Source organism: Melitaea cinxia, chromosome 18 (genome assembly GCF_905220565.1).
Source record: "Melitaea cinxia chromosome 18, ilMelCinx1.1, whole genome shotgun sequence".
NCBI classification, from domain to species: domain Eukaryota; kingdom Metazoa; phylum Arthropoda; class Insecta; order Lepidoptera; family Nymphalidae; genus Melitaea; species Melitaea cinxia.
In genome coordinates, this window is record NC_059411.1 from 3,548,462 (window position 1) to 3,566,576 (window position 18,115).

General features: G+C 33.4%; 2 protein-coding genes across 2 annotated transcripts; one reads left to right on the forward strand and one right to left on the reverse strand.

Annotated features, from left to right (window-relative positions):
- Nucleotides 1–244: 244 nt before the first annotated feature.
- LOC123662409 (insecticyanin-A-like) lies at nucleotides 245–3,488 on the reverse strand. Its single transcript, XM_045597252.1, has 4 exons — nucleotides 3,327–3,488; nucleotides 2,228–2,459; nucleotides 1,595–1,696; nucleotides 245–680 (listed from the first exon to the last, which is right to left on the reverse strand). Exons 1-4 carry the CDS (start codon nucleotides 3,438–3,440, stop codon nucleotides 490–492), a joined length of 639 nt encoding a protein of 212 aa, XP_045453208.1. The 5' UTR covers nucleotides 3,441–3,488; the 3' UTR covers nucleotides 245–489.
- A 2,426-nt stretch (nucleotides 3,489–5,914) lies between these two features.
- Nucleotides 5,915–17,261, forward strand: LOC123662408 (lopap-like). Its single transcript, XM_045597251.1, has 4 exons — nucleotides 5,915–6,103; nucleotides 15,544–15,769; nucleotides 16,456–16,560; nucleotides 17,042–17,261. The coding sequence occupies exons 1-4, from the start codon at nucleotides 5,990–5,992 to the stop codon at nucleotides 17,233–17,235; spliced, it is 639 nt and encodes a 212-aa protein (XP_045453207.1). The 5' UTR covers nucleotides 5,915–5,989; the 3' UTR covers nucleotides 17,236–17,261.
- Nucleotides 17,262–18,115: the final 854 nt, after the last annotated feature.

An 18,115-nucleotide genomic window follows, 5' to 3' on the forward strand; every position in this document is an offset into this window, starting at 1 on the left:
GGAAATCAAAAGCAGAAGGATTTCTTTTCCCAATACAAATATGGTAATTTAATTTTTTCGATCAAGTATTTATTTGCAATATTAATCTTTGCTATAATGTTATAAAAAGGAATTATTTGATTTTTTGTTTATTTGTAATGGACTTAAACAATCGGAGAGATTCTAAAAATGCTTTCTTATGTTATCACTGAGTTATATAGGTTATATTTGAACGCTAGAAAACGGAACAGCCAAAATCATTTAGTGGAAAGCTAATGTCTCAATATTTAAATTGCAAAACCTGTAACCTGTGTTCTTAAGATGTATCGGTTACACATTACATATAAAAATAAACATTAAATAAAGAATTTAATTTTAAAAATTTAATAGATAATAATTATGTTATATTACACGTGTTTTTAACATCATCAATTGTTTGAAATTCGTCAAAATTATATTTGTTACAATATCAGTTACAATTTTTTTTTATAGATAAATATAAATCAGAATCTAAATTGGTACTGGAAACCTAAATGTCTTCGGTTCAACCGGCACATCTTCATAGTACTTAGGAGTGCAAGTGTTTCTATCATCTTTCACTAATAATGCTGCGTCAACGCCGATTTGCTGAAGAGGTTTTATTGCCAATTCCTTTGATACTGCATTAAGAGTAGGATTTCTTGATAAAATCCAGACGTAAACTGAAATGTTTTAAAGAACATTATTGATTTTTAACCATTAACCGACTTCAGAAGATTCATGTGTGTCCTCATAACTTTAAACTGAGTGTACGAGTTTTGATAATTCTTTAATTACACTACCCATTTAAATTCGAGCAAGATTTGATGAGTACTCTTTAAATTATACTTGATAATTCGTTTTTAAATGATTATTGAACTGAAACTTCTTTAGAATTGTACTGATTTGAAACTCGATGAAATGAAAGTGCGTCACGAAAAAAACTAACAAATAAATATACATTTGTAGTATAGTAAAGGCGAGAATGATATGAAATTCATTACTGCTCAAAACGCGTAAGCGACGCGTTTGGCGACCTTTTTCACGAGACCGTCATCATCGTCGATAGAACAAACCGCGACGGTCTACCTTTCTACGACTTTTCAGAAGTTTTACTTCTGCCGTATGTGAATTGCACACGCAAACACTTTTTTTTTCAAATTAGGTATTCGTTGTACTACTTGCCGAAATAAATTTAAGTCGACTGTTTTTCGTTTGCAAGCAAAGACACGAAACTATTATAATTTACTAACGGCGTCTCGATATTTAATTTGCGTAATTTCTGGCCCTGCGGGAATATCGAGACAGTAGCCTACGTTTTATTCAGAATTTCCAGCTATCTACCAACACTTCATTACAATCAGTAGTATTATTTTGCGTTAAAAATAAATATACATCCACCCATCCATCCATCCTCCTAAAACTTTCGCACTTACAATTTTAGTAGGCTATGTTTAGGCTTTGCTTTTTTGTGAAGAAAATTATACAGATCTTGAAATTAAAATAAATTTGGAACTTAAATGGTAATAGTAACTTTAAGTTTTGACTTTTTCTTTTTATTAAGCTCTAAGCTATTTTATAGCAGTAGTTTACTTACTAAAATGTTTGTCGATGAGTTGACTATACTGACATGTGTAGACAGTAGCATAGTAGTTGTTGTTAGTTGCCAATATACGGAATGGGTACTTTCTCGTCTTCACTGTAACAATATTTGATAAAACATAGTATATACATAGATAGTAATGAAACGCCCAGAACCAAACAAACATCAAGATTACTTTGATGCCAAACATTTTTCGTGAGCTGGTCAATAATAATTAATTGTTGTGACCACAAGAAAGGTGATCACATTGGCTAATTTTTTTTCAACAACAGACAAACGCCTTACATTAGGATTACTCCTGTGTCGGCAGTCTGTAAACACAAGCATAGAGTCCAGACCACGACAAACATCTGTATGGCCAATACAAATGTATGAACCATGTGAGGGGATCGAACACGCAACTGCCAGCGCAATAGCCATAAGACACTGCTGTGACTATTGTGCTAACGTGTCGTCAAACGCAAAAATAATAGTAAAAAGAAAACTTTATTTCTCTCCATAAACAAAATGGAACAATTCACTACTTTGGGGTTGAATTTGGAGTTAGTGATTAGGAAAGTTCCTGCTTGCATTTTAAAACCATAGTGCCATAAATCGTGATCTAATAACTATTTTGACAATTCTTACATCTTCTTGGAGCATTCTTAAATGCAAAGATCAAATCAAGCTTTGACGCATCTTCAGTCTTCGATGGTATGTCCAATTTTCCGACACTGAAGCGATGGAACAAACCGAGATCTATTCTGGATTGGTTAAGGTAGATCCCAGAAGGTCTGTTCATCAGCTCGATCGTGGTACAATTGTTAAGTTGCTGACCATCGCTTGAATAGTGGTAGGCTTGATACCATTTTCCGAAGAACTGAAATTAGTGTCATATTAGTTAAAAAAAGAAAATAATTTACGATGTCTGTATTATACACTGTATCCGCTTTGCATTAACGACGAATTTTTGTAATTTTAGCACGTTTTTTTTTTTGCTCAAAAGCTCAAAATGTATTACCGAAAAAGATTGCAAAAGTATTTTTTTTTTTTTTATTTAAAGGTCCTTATTATGCATATCTGTAAGAGTTTAACCAATGTATTATTGACACGTAGCTGTATAAAGAAAATTTTAAAATTTTGATATCTACTTAGAGCAGTATATAAACCTAAATATGTAATAAGATTATTTATAGATATATATTTATATGTGTCTTTATATGTATATATTCCGGTTTCATAAAATTTTTGCGCTCCATCCCACACCCCCTATGTTAGTCCTTTGCCCAAAGGTTGCCTGGTAAGCCGCCTGTTGCAACTGATGCAACTTCATATTGTTAAAAAAAAATTAAAAATATATATATTTTAAAAATTAAACACTTCTCTACGCCGTAGCAATAACGCTTGGCCAAGTGTTAAGACGCCGTATGAATTATATATATTGTATCTACGTATCGCCAAATATAAAGAGTAATGGCTTCGTTTATTAGTAATCGATAAAACGTAAAATAAGTAAAACATTAAACGATTTTCCTTTATTACATTATGTTAAACATAGCTTTAGTCATTAGGGACTAACACGAAGGAGTCACAATATATTTATATTATCATGCCATGATTTAAAATTAGCAAATCAAGTGTTTTTTACACTTGATCGATACAAAACGCCTAGTTAAGAAATAAATACAAATAAATGAAATCTTACTAATTTTATGGAATTGAATAGATACATATAAATAATACATACATCAGCTAGCCTAAAATCCTCTTGCAATGCGACGTTATCTGGACATCTTCCCGGTAACGTGAAATAACCTAACACGGGACACAAAAAATAGAATAAAAAAATTAAACGTAACATGATAACTGTCAACTCTGGTATTCGTCGCTTGACAGAGAATCACCAGTAAATGCTCAAGATTGTTTGGTTTAAAGGTTATCATCAGTTAATTAAATTGTCACGTTACTAAGAATAAAACAATAATATTGTTTAATTATAACAGCTATCTGGAAACGACTTATCAGCTACATTTCATTTGTAAACATAAATGATTAAAACACATTTTGCAGGGATACAATTATTATTGAACAGGAAGATTATGTTCTGAGAAACGCGGATAAAATAACACAAATAAAAACAGGCCTGGAAGTAAAAAATATACAATTTTAATTCAAAAGATTCAATCTTAGAGCTCAAGTTTCCTTGTATGTTTTTAATAAGATAAATATACTTACAATCGCGTTACAGTAATTTAAATTTTGTGTATAAAGATTGATTAATTTGTCACAAATAATGAAATTTATTGTTACATTGAAACCCGATGTTTCCGACTGCGCAAAGTAAACGTTTCCTTTTTGGTGTGGGTGTGATGGCGGCGTATCTCATACAAGACATTAATAAATTTATAGTAATTTATAGTTCGCTGGGTATGGTTTCTTCTGGACAGAATCTACGTTCAGTATCGACCAAAGCCTTATATTATCTATAATCGTTACATTATCATGAGAAGTGCATATAAAATAAAGTTCTCTAAAATGTAATAAAATTGCAGTGTCTGTTTGTAATATTAAAATAACAGCTTTGTATTAAATGCATTTGGATGTATACACGACACATATACCAAAATAACATTTTTTACCATTTTTGTCTGTCGTTCTGTCTGTTTGTTCCAGCTAATCTCGGAAACGGCTGGACCGAATTTAATGGGACTATCACTGGCAGATAGCTGATGTAGTAAGGAGTAACTTTAAGGCGCTCCTATAGTTAGAAATATATCATTCAAATGGTAAGCCACCTCTGCCGCCCTCTTACATTGTAGAGCGCGAAGCAGAACAAACTTTGTTAGATGGACTTGGTAAACCATAATAAATTTAAAATTTCCATCTGGTTGTATCTGAAAATCGATCAGATCTACCTGGCACCTACTATTCATTTCCGTATGAAGAATGGGCTTAGAGACTAATCCTCTTTTCATCTTTGTTTTATTTATATAGATAAATACAAGCTTATAATTTCTTTTGTGATATTGGCATATTTTCTTTTTGATGTTTCGGCTAACATCCTGTCCCGAATTTTTTTTAGACTGTTTAGACTAGGGCATACCAGTTTATCCTAATGTGTGCGTATTTATATCAGGATCAACTAGTTTGGCCTGGCCTAAACTGGTCTATTCTATCGGGTTAAGGACAAACTAGTTTTGCCTAGGCTATACTAGTTAATCCTAACACGTATAGGAAGAACTAGTTTAGCCTAGGCAAAACTAGTTTGCCCTGAAATCGGGTTTGGCCGGTAACATATATAATCTTTGAATGAGTATTTATGATGCTTACTTATAATTCTTCCCAGTCTAAATAGATTAACAGTAAAAGTGGTAATCCTAAGGAAATTAAAATAACTTTTGCAGACAAAAAGGAGTTAAGCGTTTATAAATTAGAGAAGAATGCTGCTGTGTGGTTACGGCATTAAGAATATAGCCATCCCCTCTTCCCGTGGGTGTCGTAAGAGGCGACTAAGGGATAACACAGTTCCACTACCACCTTGGATCTAAAAAGCCGACCGATGGGGGGATAACCATCCAACTGGTAGCTTTGAAATACACAGGCCGAAGACGGGCAGCAGTGTCTTCGGTGCGACAAAGCCAGCCCTGTGGTCACCAACCCGCCTGCCCAGCGTGGTGACTATGGGCAAAACACATGAGTTCACTCCATTTTTGGTGCGAACTTGTGGAGGCCTATGTCCAGCAGTGGACTGTACTAGGCCGAACTGATGACTGATGAAATTAGAGAAGAAAGTATTCAAAGAAGTCCCAAATTCTCTGTCCACTGAGAAATAGTCATTAGTGAGACGGGATAAGGTCGTATTTGCACAACCCGTGAGTGAGACGAATACCGGTGTTTTTTAGAATCTTTGCAACTTTTATATTGCATTATTATTATTAATAATTAATTGCTAATAACAAATAGTTCATCTTAGCATTATTGGAATATTTTTTTTAAACGAAATGATTGAAGGGGAACAAGGGGAAAAGAACTTACAAAGTATCCCAATGATTTGGCTTACTTAGCTAAGAGATGATCCAATGTCGATGAGCAATGGCCTCATTCTTCATATGGAGATAAATAGGAGCTAACCAATATCTTGCCTAAATCATTGACTTTGGGGTAAAATCAAATGGACGAGAATTTGCATGTTTACAAAGATTTACATTAAGTACATAATAAAAACGATTACGCAGTATCTATAAAGAACTCAATCGAATGAAGTTCATGTATGAAACCTTTGCGACCAATTTAGCAGCAATTTAAAAGTGAGGCGATATCCCCGACGGTCATCATTTAATAATAATTATCGCGTAGGACGCGACCCCAGCATTCGAAACGACACGTTTGCTCTGATTGCTCGTTTCCACAATGTTCTCGTTATTTACATTTTGTTTTTGTATATATTACGCGTCCGGAGCGGAGTTCACTTTGCCCGGAGAATGTCCAAATGTGAAGATACATGAGAACCTCGACTATACAAAGGTTAGTCTTAACTATTTTTATACGCTTAAAATAATTTTACAAGTACTTGAATGGATATTATACATCTCGGCTATTATGCACATATTTTGGTATTTCTTTGTCTGTTGCTTCTGTTGTTGTTTTTGTAAAACTAGTCGCCTAGTGATCGAAATTGGACCATAATTAAGGTTCTGTTTTCAAAAACTATACTTAAAACTATATATCAATAAACAAAAGAGTATATATGCGTGTGTGTGTCAAATATATGGTGGTGTGTGTAATGCTTTTTATGTATAATTTTAAAAAAAAATTGCATACTGCACTTCTTCTCTATATCTATACTAATATTATAAAGTTGAAGAGTTTGTTTGTTTGTTTGTTTGAACGCATTAATCTCAGAAACTACTGGTGCGATTTGAAAAATTATTTTTGCGTTAGATAGCCCATTTATCGAGGAAGATTATAGGCTATATATCATCACGCTAAGATCAAAAGGAGCGGAGCACCAATGACGAATGTTTCAAAATCGGGGGTTCTTTTTTCATTTTGAGAGCTTCCGCGGCGTGCGCTGTGAAAACAGTTAAAATCATGTATGACAGAAGTGATCGTCTTTACAAGTTCTAAAAAAAAGTCCGCGACAGCATATATCTATCTTTTAAGGTTGGTTCACTATAACCTTTTTTATACTAACCAAGTTTGTTCTTAAATAATGCATTATTTGCGAAGATGTTTTTATAAACATGATATTAATCCTTATCTAAATAAATACGCTATTCATCACAAGTATTTAATTTAAAACATAATAGCCTTTTACATAATTCGATTTCAATGAGTATCTCAGGAGATATCGAAGTTTTAAAATAACATCGCAGCAAAATAATGATCAAGTATTGCGCGCGCCTCCGCGGACGAAGTCGCGCGCAGAAGCTATACCTAATAAAATAATTAGACACAGGTGTTTGGAATTAATTAAAGAATACAGGTTTTTACTAGCTCCAGTATACGAACAAATTTCTTTGGGCACGCGTGGTGCCTGTATTTCCTGGTCATTAGATGGTAAATTCAAACTTGACGTTGTAGCTTTACATGAAAAATTGTGTGCACCGTCAAACCCTTTGATTTGACAAGTCGCAGAGTCACGATATTATCTATTTCGAAATGTCGAGCTGTATTTAGGACCAAAACCTATTTATTGCACATGTCTTGAAATGCACGTTTTGCATGCCACACTGCGACACATTCCCTGACGATCCGTTCTTTTCGTAGTTACTATTATTATAATAATCATCATTTCACGTACCGTACCGTAGTCTCTAATTTTTCCGTATGTCTGTCTCTCAATTTTTATGAGATAGTCATTAGAAGACAAAAAAGTTTGGGGGGCAAAACATAGGCTCCTTTTTATCCCGAAATTTCTGCTAAATCGGGGTTTTCCGCGGGAAAAACCATGTTTACCGTATCCGAGTACCTAACGGCCAAATAGATATGAAATACCCAAACATTTTTTTATTAAATATGACAATTTTTTGCGATCAAATTCTTTTTGTTTAGATAATTGTGTTGAATTTTTATGGGACAATCATTAGAAGATATAGAGACATAGTGATGAAGGTTATAGGCAAATACTTTCCTTAAATTAACGCGGGAGAAACCGCGGTGCACAGCTAGTGAAATATATATGTGCGAGACTTCATACTCCTCCGTCCGCACAAGGGGTACAATATTTGCTTCACGTATTAACATATAGACGTCTGACACAATAAACATTCTAAATAGTTTACAAATAACCGATTAAGTTTTAGGTTTTCGTGGTTTAATTTAAAAGATGCGAACTTGTAATTGTGGTTTTTTGACAATTTTAACAATATTTTTAACCGACTTCCAAAAAAGGAGGAGGTTCTCAATTCGACTGTATTTTTTTTTTTTTTTGTGTGTTACATCAGAACTTTTGACCGGGTAGACCGATTTCGACAAATTTTGTTTTAATCGAAAGGTGGTGTGTGCCAATTGGTTCCATTTAAATTTATTTGAGATCTAACAAGTACTTTTCGAGTTATATCTAATAGTGCGTTTTTACTTGACGCTATTTTCGTCGACCTACGTTGTATTATACCACATAACTTTCTACTGGATGTACCGATTTTGATAATTCTTTTTTTGTTGGAAAGGAGATATTTTTAGTTTGGTACCGTGATAAAGAAACCAGGATCTGATTATGGGATCCCAGAGAAATCGAGGGAAACTCTCGAAAATCCGTAATAACTATTTACTGGGTGTACCGATTTTGATAATTTTTAATTTAATCGAAAGCTGATGTTTATCATGTGGTCACATATAAATTTTATCGAGATCTGATAACTACTTTTTGAGTAATCTTTGATAACGCGTAGTTGCTTGACTATTTTTTCGTCGATCTACGTTGTATTACTTGTCGATGTAATTGAAGTCGGTTTTTTTTTCGTTTGCGAGCAAACACAATTATATATCGACAAAATCGTCAAAGTAAAAACAATGTAGTTTACATAATAGAATGTATAAATCCTGTTTTTAGAAAATAAAGTACATTTTATTTGTTACTCTTTTCTTAGTCTTTCAAAGGTTACTTGAGAATGGTTGTTAGTTTTACATTCAATAATTTATAATAATGTTGTAACTAAATTGATGTAAATAAATGTATTAAAGAAAGACAAAAATGAAAATATGCGTAGTAGAGGTGACAAGCTACTGCTCTGTTTGTACGAATTAGTGGTATGCAATGCAATGCAAAAATTAAGAAGTAATTTCTGATAAGCTTTTACAATAAATAACAATAATTAATAATTAAAGAGTAATATCTATTTATAAATAAATTATATTAGCAGATGTCTGTGCGTGAGAGATTTTAAGGAAAATGAATAGCAGTACAGTAACCGTTATTGGATGTACTACAAGCCATAGCTATCTGTTTGTTTGTTCCGCTCTCACGCAAAGAACAATGGCGAAAAAGTTGTTGATAGAATTCCTAAGCGTCTATAAATGTCTTAATGACAAATGTAAATAAAATAATTTCTTACGTTTTTTCAATATATTTTTAAGATCTGTGTAAGTCTAGGAAAAATATCATTTTTAATGAAAAAAACATTTGACTATTGTAAAAATGATTTGACATGTCATTGGAATATGACGTACCTAGCGATAGTTCCGTTGAATGTTGCCACATGGTAATAAATCTTCTCTCAGTAACATACATGAACTTTTTGCCTTTAAATAAATAATACACTTTACATGTATTATATTGCATCACGTTAAACGATTTATATGGTATTAATCCGAAACCTTGTTTTATTACAAAGAATAACGCGTTATTTATTTATTTACTAAGCCCAATTATTTCATGAAAACAATAATAATTCGAGTATGGCAATGGTAAAATAATATGACAGCCATGACAACACTTGAAAATCATAACTGTCTTAATTGAGCGAAGGACTAGAATCCAGCTCTTAATAATAAAATATATGTAAAAATAATGTACTCGGTCGTGCAGGAATAGTAGAGTATTGTTTTAGTTGTTAGTAAAAAATAATGATGTTTTATGTTATAAACATTCTTCTATTAGAAAAAATGAGCAGATACTCTTAACTGACTGTAGAGGACTACTGTCTTTATCCCACGCAGCTGTAGTTAAGTGGTTTCTAGAGTCTGCTTTTTAACCTAGAGGCCGCACCTTCTATTTTTGTAGGGAACAACCATTTTGTGTGCCATTGTAAACTGTTTCTTATTTAGTTAAGACCTTGCAGGCTGCTCATCTGATTATCTGATAAAAAGATGATCCCATGCTGCAAAGGGCACGATAAGTGGATGGTCCTAGTATCTATCTATGGTGATTATCATTAAAGAAAGAACTAATCAGGAGCTTAAAGGTGGTCTAGAAATTCTAAGAGCTGGGTTTATTAGATCTGTTGACCTACAGCACTCATGATTTAAGAAGATGAACGTCTTTGTCGATCGTCGATTTTACATCACCTACAGCTAACGCTGTACGAAATACGTACGCTGTATGTACCTACGTAGAAAATACCTTAGGACAGGTAACAAAAAAAATCCCCGAAAATGAAATATTTTTAGGCCTGAAGTTTAAAACAAGCGTCTAAGAAAAATAATTTTCTTTATTTTTCTTGGAGTGCGTCAAAAGTCTAAATATACCTATTAACAAGGTTTTGTAATCAATCTATCTAGTTATTTAAAATGTAGTTTTGGACTATATTTAACATGTATTTGACTAAGTTTTTGATTAGGTACCTACAAGTTGTCGAAACATAACCTCTAAATGTTCAACCTGGAATATCTTCAATTCATTACTTCTTTCGACGGTGCTTCTTTAGGTAAAAGTGATCAGGAATTTAAGCACTATATTATTACATATTTTTCATTAGTAGACGCTAGAAATTTATGCCAACAAAAATTTGTTAGGGAATCTGCCATTGTCCTTTACTTCCGAAATTAAACGCAACTGGATCTGGTATTTATACTTGCTATCTTGATATTTAACTTTAAATGTGATTTAGGTTTTATCTTCATACACCATTTAAAAGTGTGTTGATAATCTATGAACGATACACGAACAAATAAGAAACGGAGATGGTGTATTGAGTACCAGCTTATACAATCAGCATAACCACTGCTAACCTATCCTATGCAAGTCTGACCTAGTTATGGCCAATCCCATCAATCTGAATGTTTTAAAATAAATTCCCTATTGGACAGCCAGGCTTAGATATTTTGAAGCCGTCAATTTTTTTTAGCATCGCGACAGCTATACATTAAATTTAACTGGGTCGTCCAAGGCTGCAATCATAATTCTGCACAAGCTACAAAAATCAATAACATTGAACGTAAAAATAATATTTACGATTATTTTAGCGGGAGTATCAAATTTCACTAATACGATAAAATAAAAAAAGACTGACAAGTATAGATAAAGTAAAATAAAATGTAATCACAGTCATTATAGTTGCATCTTTTGGGAGAATTTTTGGTACATGTAAGCTTAGTGCATGTCAAGGTGCAGGATGAAATAATAATGGGTCATAAGCTAATGACAGATAAGAATTAAATACTTTCAGTGTACAAATCCTCATCCAGCCTACAACGGCAATCTTAATCTTTATCAATCAATCTAGGCTCGATGAGGATTGCGGAAAACCGGGATGTCAGGTGTGAACTTGGGGAGGCCTATGTCCAGCAGTGGACTATAAGCTGAACTGATTGACTTATGTAACGAATTATGGGCAAATTTCAATTTTACCACTTGCAACTAAAAGTGCTGAATCCTTGAACGTATGCAGACTTGTATAGCACTTTTATTTAAGTATGTTTGTTTTTATATTTACTTTATATACAGAGTGGGGATGACAATACGACAAAAATTGATAACACCGGTAATACTAGTTTATAGGAGTATTTCAAAACCATCAAAAAAGTCCTACGGTCAAAATAAAAAAAAAATTTTTTTCAAACAAACTAAATAAGAAAAATATGATAAAATTTTATTACAACATGTGTAGCTATGGGTTCACTGACCTTTTATGACGCGCGGTGCCACAATGAACTACTACTTGGGTTGTTTGAACGGTGATAGTACTAAATTTTCAAATTTTCGATATGTCCGCCATGAACACTGATGCACAAATTATATCTTCTTACAATGTTATTAATTAATTTTGACATAATTTCGCCATTGGCGGTCATGTTTTTTAATTTAATAAAAGCTCTTATAATTCTATTTTTTAACTCATCAACTGTATTTACTTCTGTTGAGTACACATCGTTTTTTATAAAACCCCACAAAAAGAAATCCATCGGCGTGAGATCTGGTGATCTCGCTGGCCACCTTGATGGTCCATGACGGCCAATCCACTGCTGTCCGAACATTTCCGATAAACGTTCCCTGGCAGACACAACTGAATGAGCAGGTGCTCCGTCTAGCTGATACCACATCTGGCTGTAAGCGTCTAGACTAAGCTCGTCAATATAATCAGCAACTGGTCCGTTTAGGAGTTCCAGAAACTTATCAGAATTTAAACTGCCGTCAATAAAAATAGGACCAATTATGGTTTTTCTATGTATGCCCGCCCATACATTTACCGTAAACCTGTATTGGTGGGACGTCTCCCGTGCTAGATGTGGATTCACGTGTTTCCAATATCGAAGGTTTTGACGGTTCCATAAACCATTCCTTGTGAATGTACTCTCGTCCGTCCACATCACATTGTACAGGAAGTTTGGGTTATCAAAAACTTTGTTTAGCATCCAGCGGCAGAATGCATCTCTGACGGGCTTGTCCCTTGACAACATTGCATGCACTTTACTGTACCTAAAAGGCCTCAGTTTGTCACTTTTTAAAACATTATGTATCGTTTTATGATCCACACGATGGAGACGTGCTGCCTTACGCAAACTGGTTGTTGGGTTATTTGAAAAATAATCTAAAATTTCAGCATCCTGCAATCGACTTGCATGTGGAGGAGCAGTATCTAAATGCGGGATTAAGCATTGATTTTCCCGTATCCTCTGGAAAGCATTTGTAATAGTGCGGCCATTGGTTGGACAAATACGGGTGTTCCCATATCTCTCCCTGTACTTCTTTATTGCCAAATTAGCATTGCCGTGACATTCTCCGTAAACAAAAATCATGTCAGCGTACTCCGAAGCTGTGTAATTATAGCGTGGCATTGTAAATAAAATAAAAACTATTGTTAATATTAATACTTAAGCGTCTAATTTCGCACAATTCACTCAATAACTATTAAACTAGGTACTTATCACTATAAAAATAAAGCGTTAAATGTCGCACAATTCACTTAATAACTATTAACTAGGTACTTATCACTATAAAAATAAAGCGTTAAATATCGCACAATTTACATAATAACTATTAAACTAGGTACTTATAACTATAAAAATAAAGCGTTAAATATCGCACAATTCACTCCAAGAGTTTTTCTGTATTTCCAAGAGAAACACAAGTATCTAAATAAAGGGCATAGAGACTACTGGCCGCTTGTCGCGTACGCAGCGAGCCTGGAAAAAACCAAAAACATGTTATAACATGTTTTGTTTACGCTAGCCTACGCACCAGGGCTGCCAGATGTACGATTTTAATCGTACTCATACGATTTTTTTTTGCATTTTTACTCATGTACGATCGCTAGACTAAGATCGTACGCAAAATGTACGATTTTTATATTCCTATTACCTGGAAGCATTTCATAATTAAAGAAATGTCATCCACCGGCAAACATGAATTTCGTTGAATTTCCCAACTACGTAACGCGTGCCTAGATCTTTTACTTGAATGAAGACTCTGAAAAATCATATAAAGGCTGTATTTGTTTGCTTTCTAATGAAACTTATAATTTCTTTTGTGATAATAATTTCGACTTGAAAAAAAATACATTTTGAAATAAAAAACAATTTGAAAATTATAAAATATTGCCTCAATTTGCTTTAAATTTATTATTTTTTCCACATCACAGTGCAATCTATAATATGAACGAGCATTCAACGAAGTTCATTTAATCAGAACAAAACTTAGAAACAGTTTATCCAATGATACACTGAAGGGCACATTATTAGCCAAGCAATTAATAAGAAGAAACGAAAATTATACGAATTTTAAGCCAACAAATTCTTTTGTTAAAAAATATGACCACAGAAAATTTTGTATGAGTGTGACAAATTTTTCTAGCAGCCCTGGCACAGCCAGTTGTCCTTTACACCGTTAGACGTTCTCAGGGTCATTGCAACACACGTGCCACGTTGATTGTTTTTTTCAGCTGTTGCAAGATTTAATATTTTAATGTAATAACGTGGTATTTTATTATTAATAATTGTTGTTATTGTTATTTGTTGTCTTTATCGCATTTGTTGGACTGCTCGAGCAAAAGTTTCGCGAATATTTTGATCTTGAAATAAATAGTCAATGAAATACTTAAATTTATTAAATATTGTTGATATGCCATGTGTGCTCCCCGTGATATTACCTACTTGCAAAAACTATGTTAGATGCAGATTTTAGATTTTCAGAATTTAAAAAAATTTATTGTTTCTTAAAGCATTAAAAGAAACAATAAATTTTTAAAAAACAAAAATTATAAAAAGAAAATTATTAGAATCATACTGAATATTAAAACTATTTAACAAATGTTTTTAATATGTCTTAACACAACACTGACCTACCAAAATAGATAACAATTTTGCACGTTTTTAAATTACGCGTACGCGTAATATTATGTTTGTACCGATCGCGCTCAAAGGGTCGTTAACCTGCGGGTGACCGTTTATTAATGTTATACAACACGTAGTAATTTTAAAAAATGAAAAATCATATTTTTTGACTAAACTACTGGATGTATTTTATTGATTTTTTGTATGTGGGCTTGGAATATCATTACATATACGATGTCAAAGTTATTGTCGTATTGTCATCCCCACCCTGTATATATATATATATAAATCTATGTTCGGGGATAACTTCGTCGTTTATGAACCGATTTTGATAATTCTTTTGAAAAGGGAATATTCCTGGTGTGGTACCATGATAAGGAAACCAGGATCTGATGATGGGATCTCAGAGAAATCGACGGAAACTTTTGAAAATCCGCATAACTTTCTACTAGATGTACCGATTTTGATGATTTTTAAGTAAATCGAAAGCTAATGTTTATCATGTGGTCTCATTTAAATTTCATCGAGATCTGATTACAACTTTTGGAGTAATCTTTGATTTGCTTGAGTATTTTTTCGTCAACCTACGTTATATTACTTGTTGATATAATTGAGGTCGGTATTTTTTCGTTTGCCTGCAAACACAATTATTAATGTTTTTTTTTTATGTCACTAGGTCGGCAAACAAGCGTACGGCTCACCTGATGGTAAGCGATTACCGTAGCTTATAGACACCTGCAACACCAGAAGCATCGCAAGCGCGTTGACGACCCAATCCCCAATCCCCCCAGGAACTCTGGTTACCTTACTCACCAACAGGAACACAATACTGCTTGAAGACAGTATTATTTTGCTGTGATGTTCTGTAAGGTCGAGGTACTACCCCAGTCGGGCTGCTCCATAGTTTGAGCAGGAAATTCCTGCTGTGCCCTACCTCAGTTAGAAATTATTAATCTTAAAATATTATAATATAGGTATCTAAGCTGTTTTCAACATACTTTAAACTTGAATTCCTAGATAGATATGAAAAACTTACAAGATAATTCTACGATATGGATATTACATAGTCTTGTGGTGTATACGTAAAAAGATAAGATAATTTAATTGGACGTTTGGTTCTTAAGACTTTCCACATACGTCAATGTCTACATAACTTTCGTTTCATACTGTCTCTTTCACGGGCCTTACATTTGGAAGAGAAAGCACGAGGTTTGGTTCAATATCTTAGATACAAATGTAGATTCTTCTTCTAGTTTTCAGGAGTCTGGTACAACGTAGCAAGTTATGCTAGTGATGGCCGAAGTATCTACGATTGTGCGTCACTAGACTTTCAAGAAGATAATCTTGGGTATACTTTGAGAGAGACATATGTTGATATTGATCAAGGAAATAGAACGCAAAAATCATACTTTGCAAGGGTTGACCCAACTTTTGATGCTGGTAATAAGGCTCAGTTCATAGTGAGCCATGAAGATGGAGGTAGACTATTATTTAATCTGTTTTGTTTTCATATGACAATTCTTATTTACACAATATTTTTTTACAGTAATTCTGCGCAACATTGCGCAATAATTTGAATATAAATATATATTAAATAACTTTTAACGCAAAACAAAGTATTTTAATTTGTAAAATTATAAAAATTCAAAACTATTATAGTATATAGGTATATACATAGAGCGAGAAATTAGATTTTGCTCTACAAGAGGTAAAAATTTTGGTTTATAATCATTAACACAGACACCTATGCAGTTACTCCCGTTATAATAATGACCTGTAACAATTACTTTGCTTTTATAAGTTTTATCACGATGTTTAGCAGCCAACAATCATCAGCAGTAAGACAGCCCTGCGACCACCAACCCGCCTGCCCAGCGTGGTGACTATGGGCAAAACACATGAGTTCACACCATTTTTGGCACAAGCTTTGGAGGCCCATGTCCAGCAGTGGACTGCGATAAGCTGAAATGATATTTAATCAACAATAATATAGTTCCATATTGTTTCTGATTGGACGAGCTCATGAAAATGGAGAAAACCAATATTTTATAAAGATTATACAATAAAGATGGCCCAAATACCGAAGAAATGATATCAACCGATAAAACAATAGTATTTCTATTAATATCCGAAATGATTAAAATTTCTTACTTTATGACTTTCAGATAAAGTACTACAGTTCCCATTTTTTATACTGTCAACTGATTACGATGGATATGCTATCGCGTACACTTGTAAGACCTTGAAGAAAAAATTGAGAACGCACTATGGTAAGAATAGTCTACGTATATTATTTTTGAAATCAAATAGATCAGATGTTAATCTGAGTCTAATTTTTAAAAGCTAACACTATAATCAATAAGCATCGTCAGCGTATTGCTGGCCCTACTATCACTGTGAATATGGAACGCAATCAGGAGCTTTGGCTAACTTTATCACCACAGGAACTACTTGAGCAGTATTACCTGTCTTCTATAAGTTTTAGACAATTCTTCAGTTAAGCTGCTCAACATTTTGAGCTAGGTGTTTACTGCAACTTGCTACCTCATTAAGTAAATTATTGCCTCGAGCAAAGTGACCTAATGTAAATATATATATTTATTTCCAAATTGTTTGAATTCTTGTGTTACAATGGTTACTGTTCATCAAATACAAACAATAGACACATATTTAACAGTTACATACTTACTTCCTGAGACTACAACGCTTAAAGGAAAAAAATGTCTCTAGGCTCAATCTCTAAATTTTCAGCATTCACATGGGTGTTGGCCAGAAGCAAGGAGAAGTTACAAGGAGAAAACCTGGAGAAAGTCGAAAGTGCTCTTTCAAAGTACCCAGAGCTGGCAGAGCACAGACAGTCATTTGTACTGAAAGAATTTACAGAAGCAGCCTGTGGCTACACTAAGAAATTTGAGACTGATTTCTTTACTAGTAATTTCTGGTAAAAATTTAAATATTTCATGAAAACATAGACAATCGTTTTATTTATTACTAAACATCCCTACATCCATCATTATTTTATACTCTATTCAGTAACGAACTCTTCACAAGCATGCGAATCATTCAAATGATAATGAGTTGGAATTAGCTAAGCGTTGTTTGCCTAATATTTTATACTATACAGGCAGCAAACTATTCAAGTGTGACTCGCTTGCGCATAAAACAGTTCCCTGTATGTCAGAAAACAGTCTGACGGAGTCTCAACATTCTAAAGGTCAAATCTCACAAAAATTTAAGCTCTTTTGTCATACTCTTCATAATCTTTACAAAATAATGTACTTTTTAATGCCACTTTATTTTTAATTAAATAAGACATCTGGAACACCTAATGCTAATTATGTCCCCAATTTTACCCACAGGCCCCTGATCTTATTTCAAACTGAGTCAATAACATTCACTGCAATTAATCTTTATTTAGACGTAGTGCTTCGTACGATTTTTAAATTTGTGTAATAAAAATAATTAAAATAAGCTTAAAGTTGCCCAACATACAGAAAAATTACCACCAATAGTTAAAGATTGCTTATATTTAAGGTAAAAAAATGACAAGTTGAATCAAACAGACGCTATCCTAACGTTAACGAAAGACAATCAAGGATATTTCATGCCCATAGCGAAATATTTAACAATAAATTTCAGTAATAGCAGTTTTTCATGCGTTCCTTCATAAACGCAGTGATTCACACTGAAAAGTAATATTTTAGGGGAACACCCGAAAACTGGTTTTAGCTGGTAAGCTTGAGTAAATATTTACCTAAAACGTATAATCAATTCCATTACAAATCAAGATTCTTTATAAATTACTATGTTTTGTATGATGTCATC

Coding starts and splice junctions, on each gene's coding strand:
- LOC123662409 (XM_045597252.1), bottom strand. CDS start 3,440: ATGTTACGTTTAATTTTTTTATTCTATTTTTTGTGTCCCGTGTTAGGT. Junction 2,460..3,326: donor AGGATTTTAGGCTAGCTGAT/GTATGTATTATT, acceptor CACTAATTTCAG/TTCTTCGGAAAATGGTATCA. Junction 681..1,594: donor ACTCATCGACAAACATTTTA/GTAAGTAAACTA, acceptor AAAACATTTCAG/TTTACGTCTGGATTTTATCA.
- LOC123662408 (XM_045597251.1), top strand. CDS start 5,990: ATGTTCTCGTTATTTACATTTTGTTTTTGTATATATTACGCGTCCGGA. Junction 15,770..16,455: donor AGTGAGCCATGAAGATGGAG/GTAGACTATTAT, acceptor TATGACTTTCAG/ATAAAGTACTACAGTTCCCA. Junction 16,561..17,041: donor AAAATTGAGAACGCACTATG/GTAAGAATAGTC, acceptor CTAAATTTTCAG/CATTCACATGGGTGTTGGCC.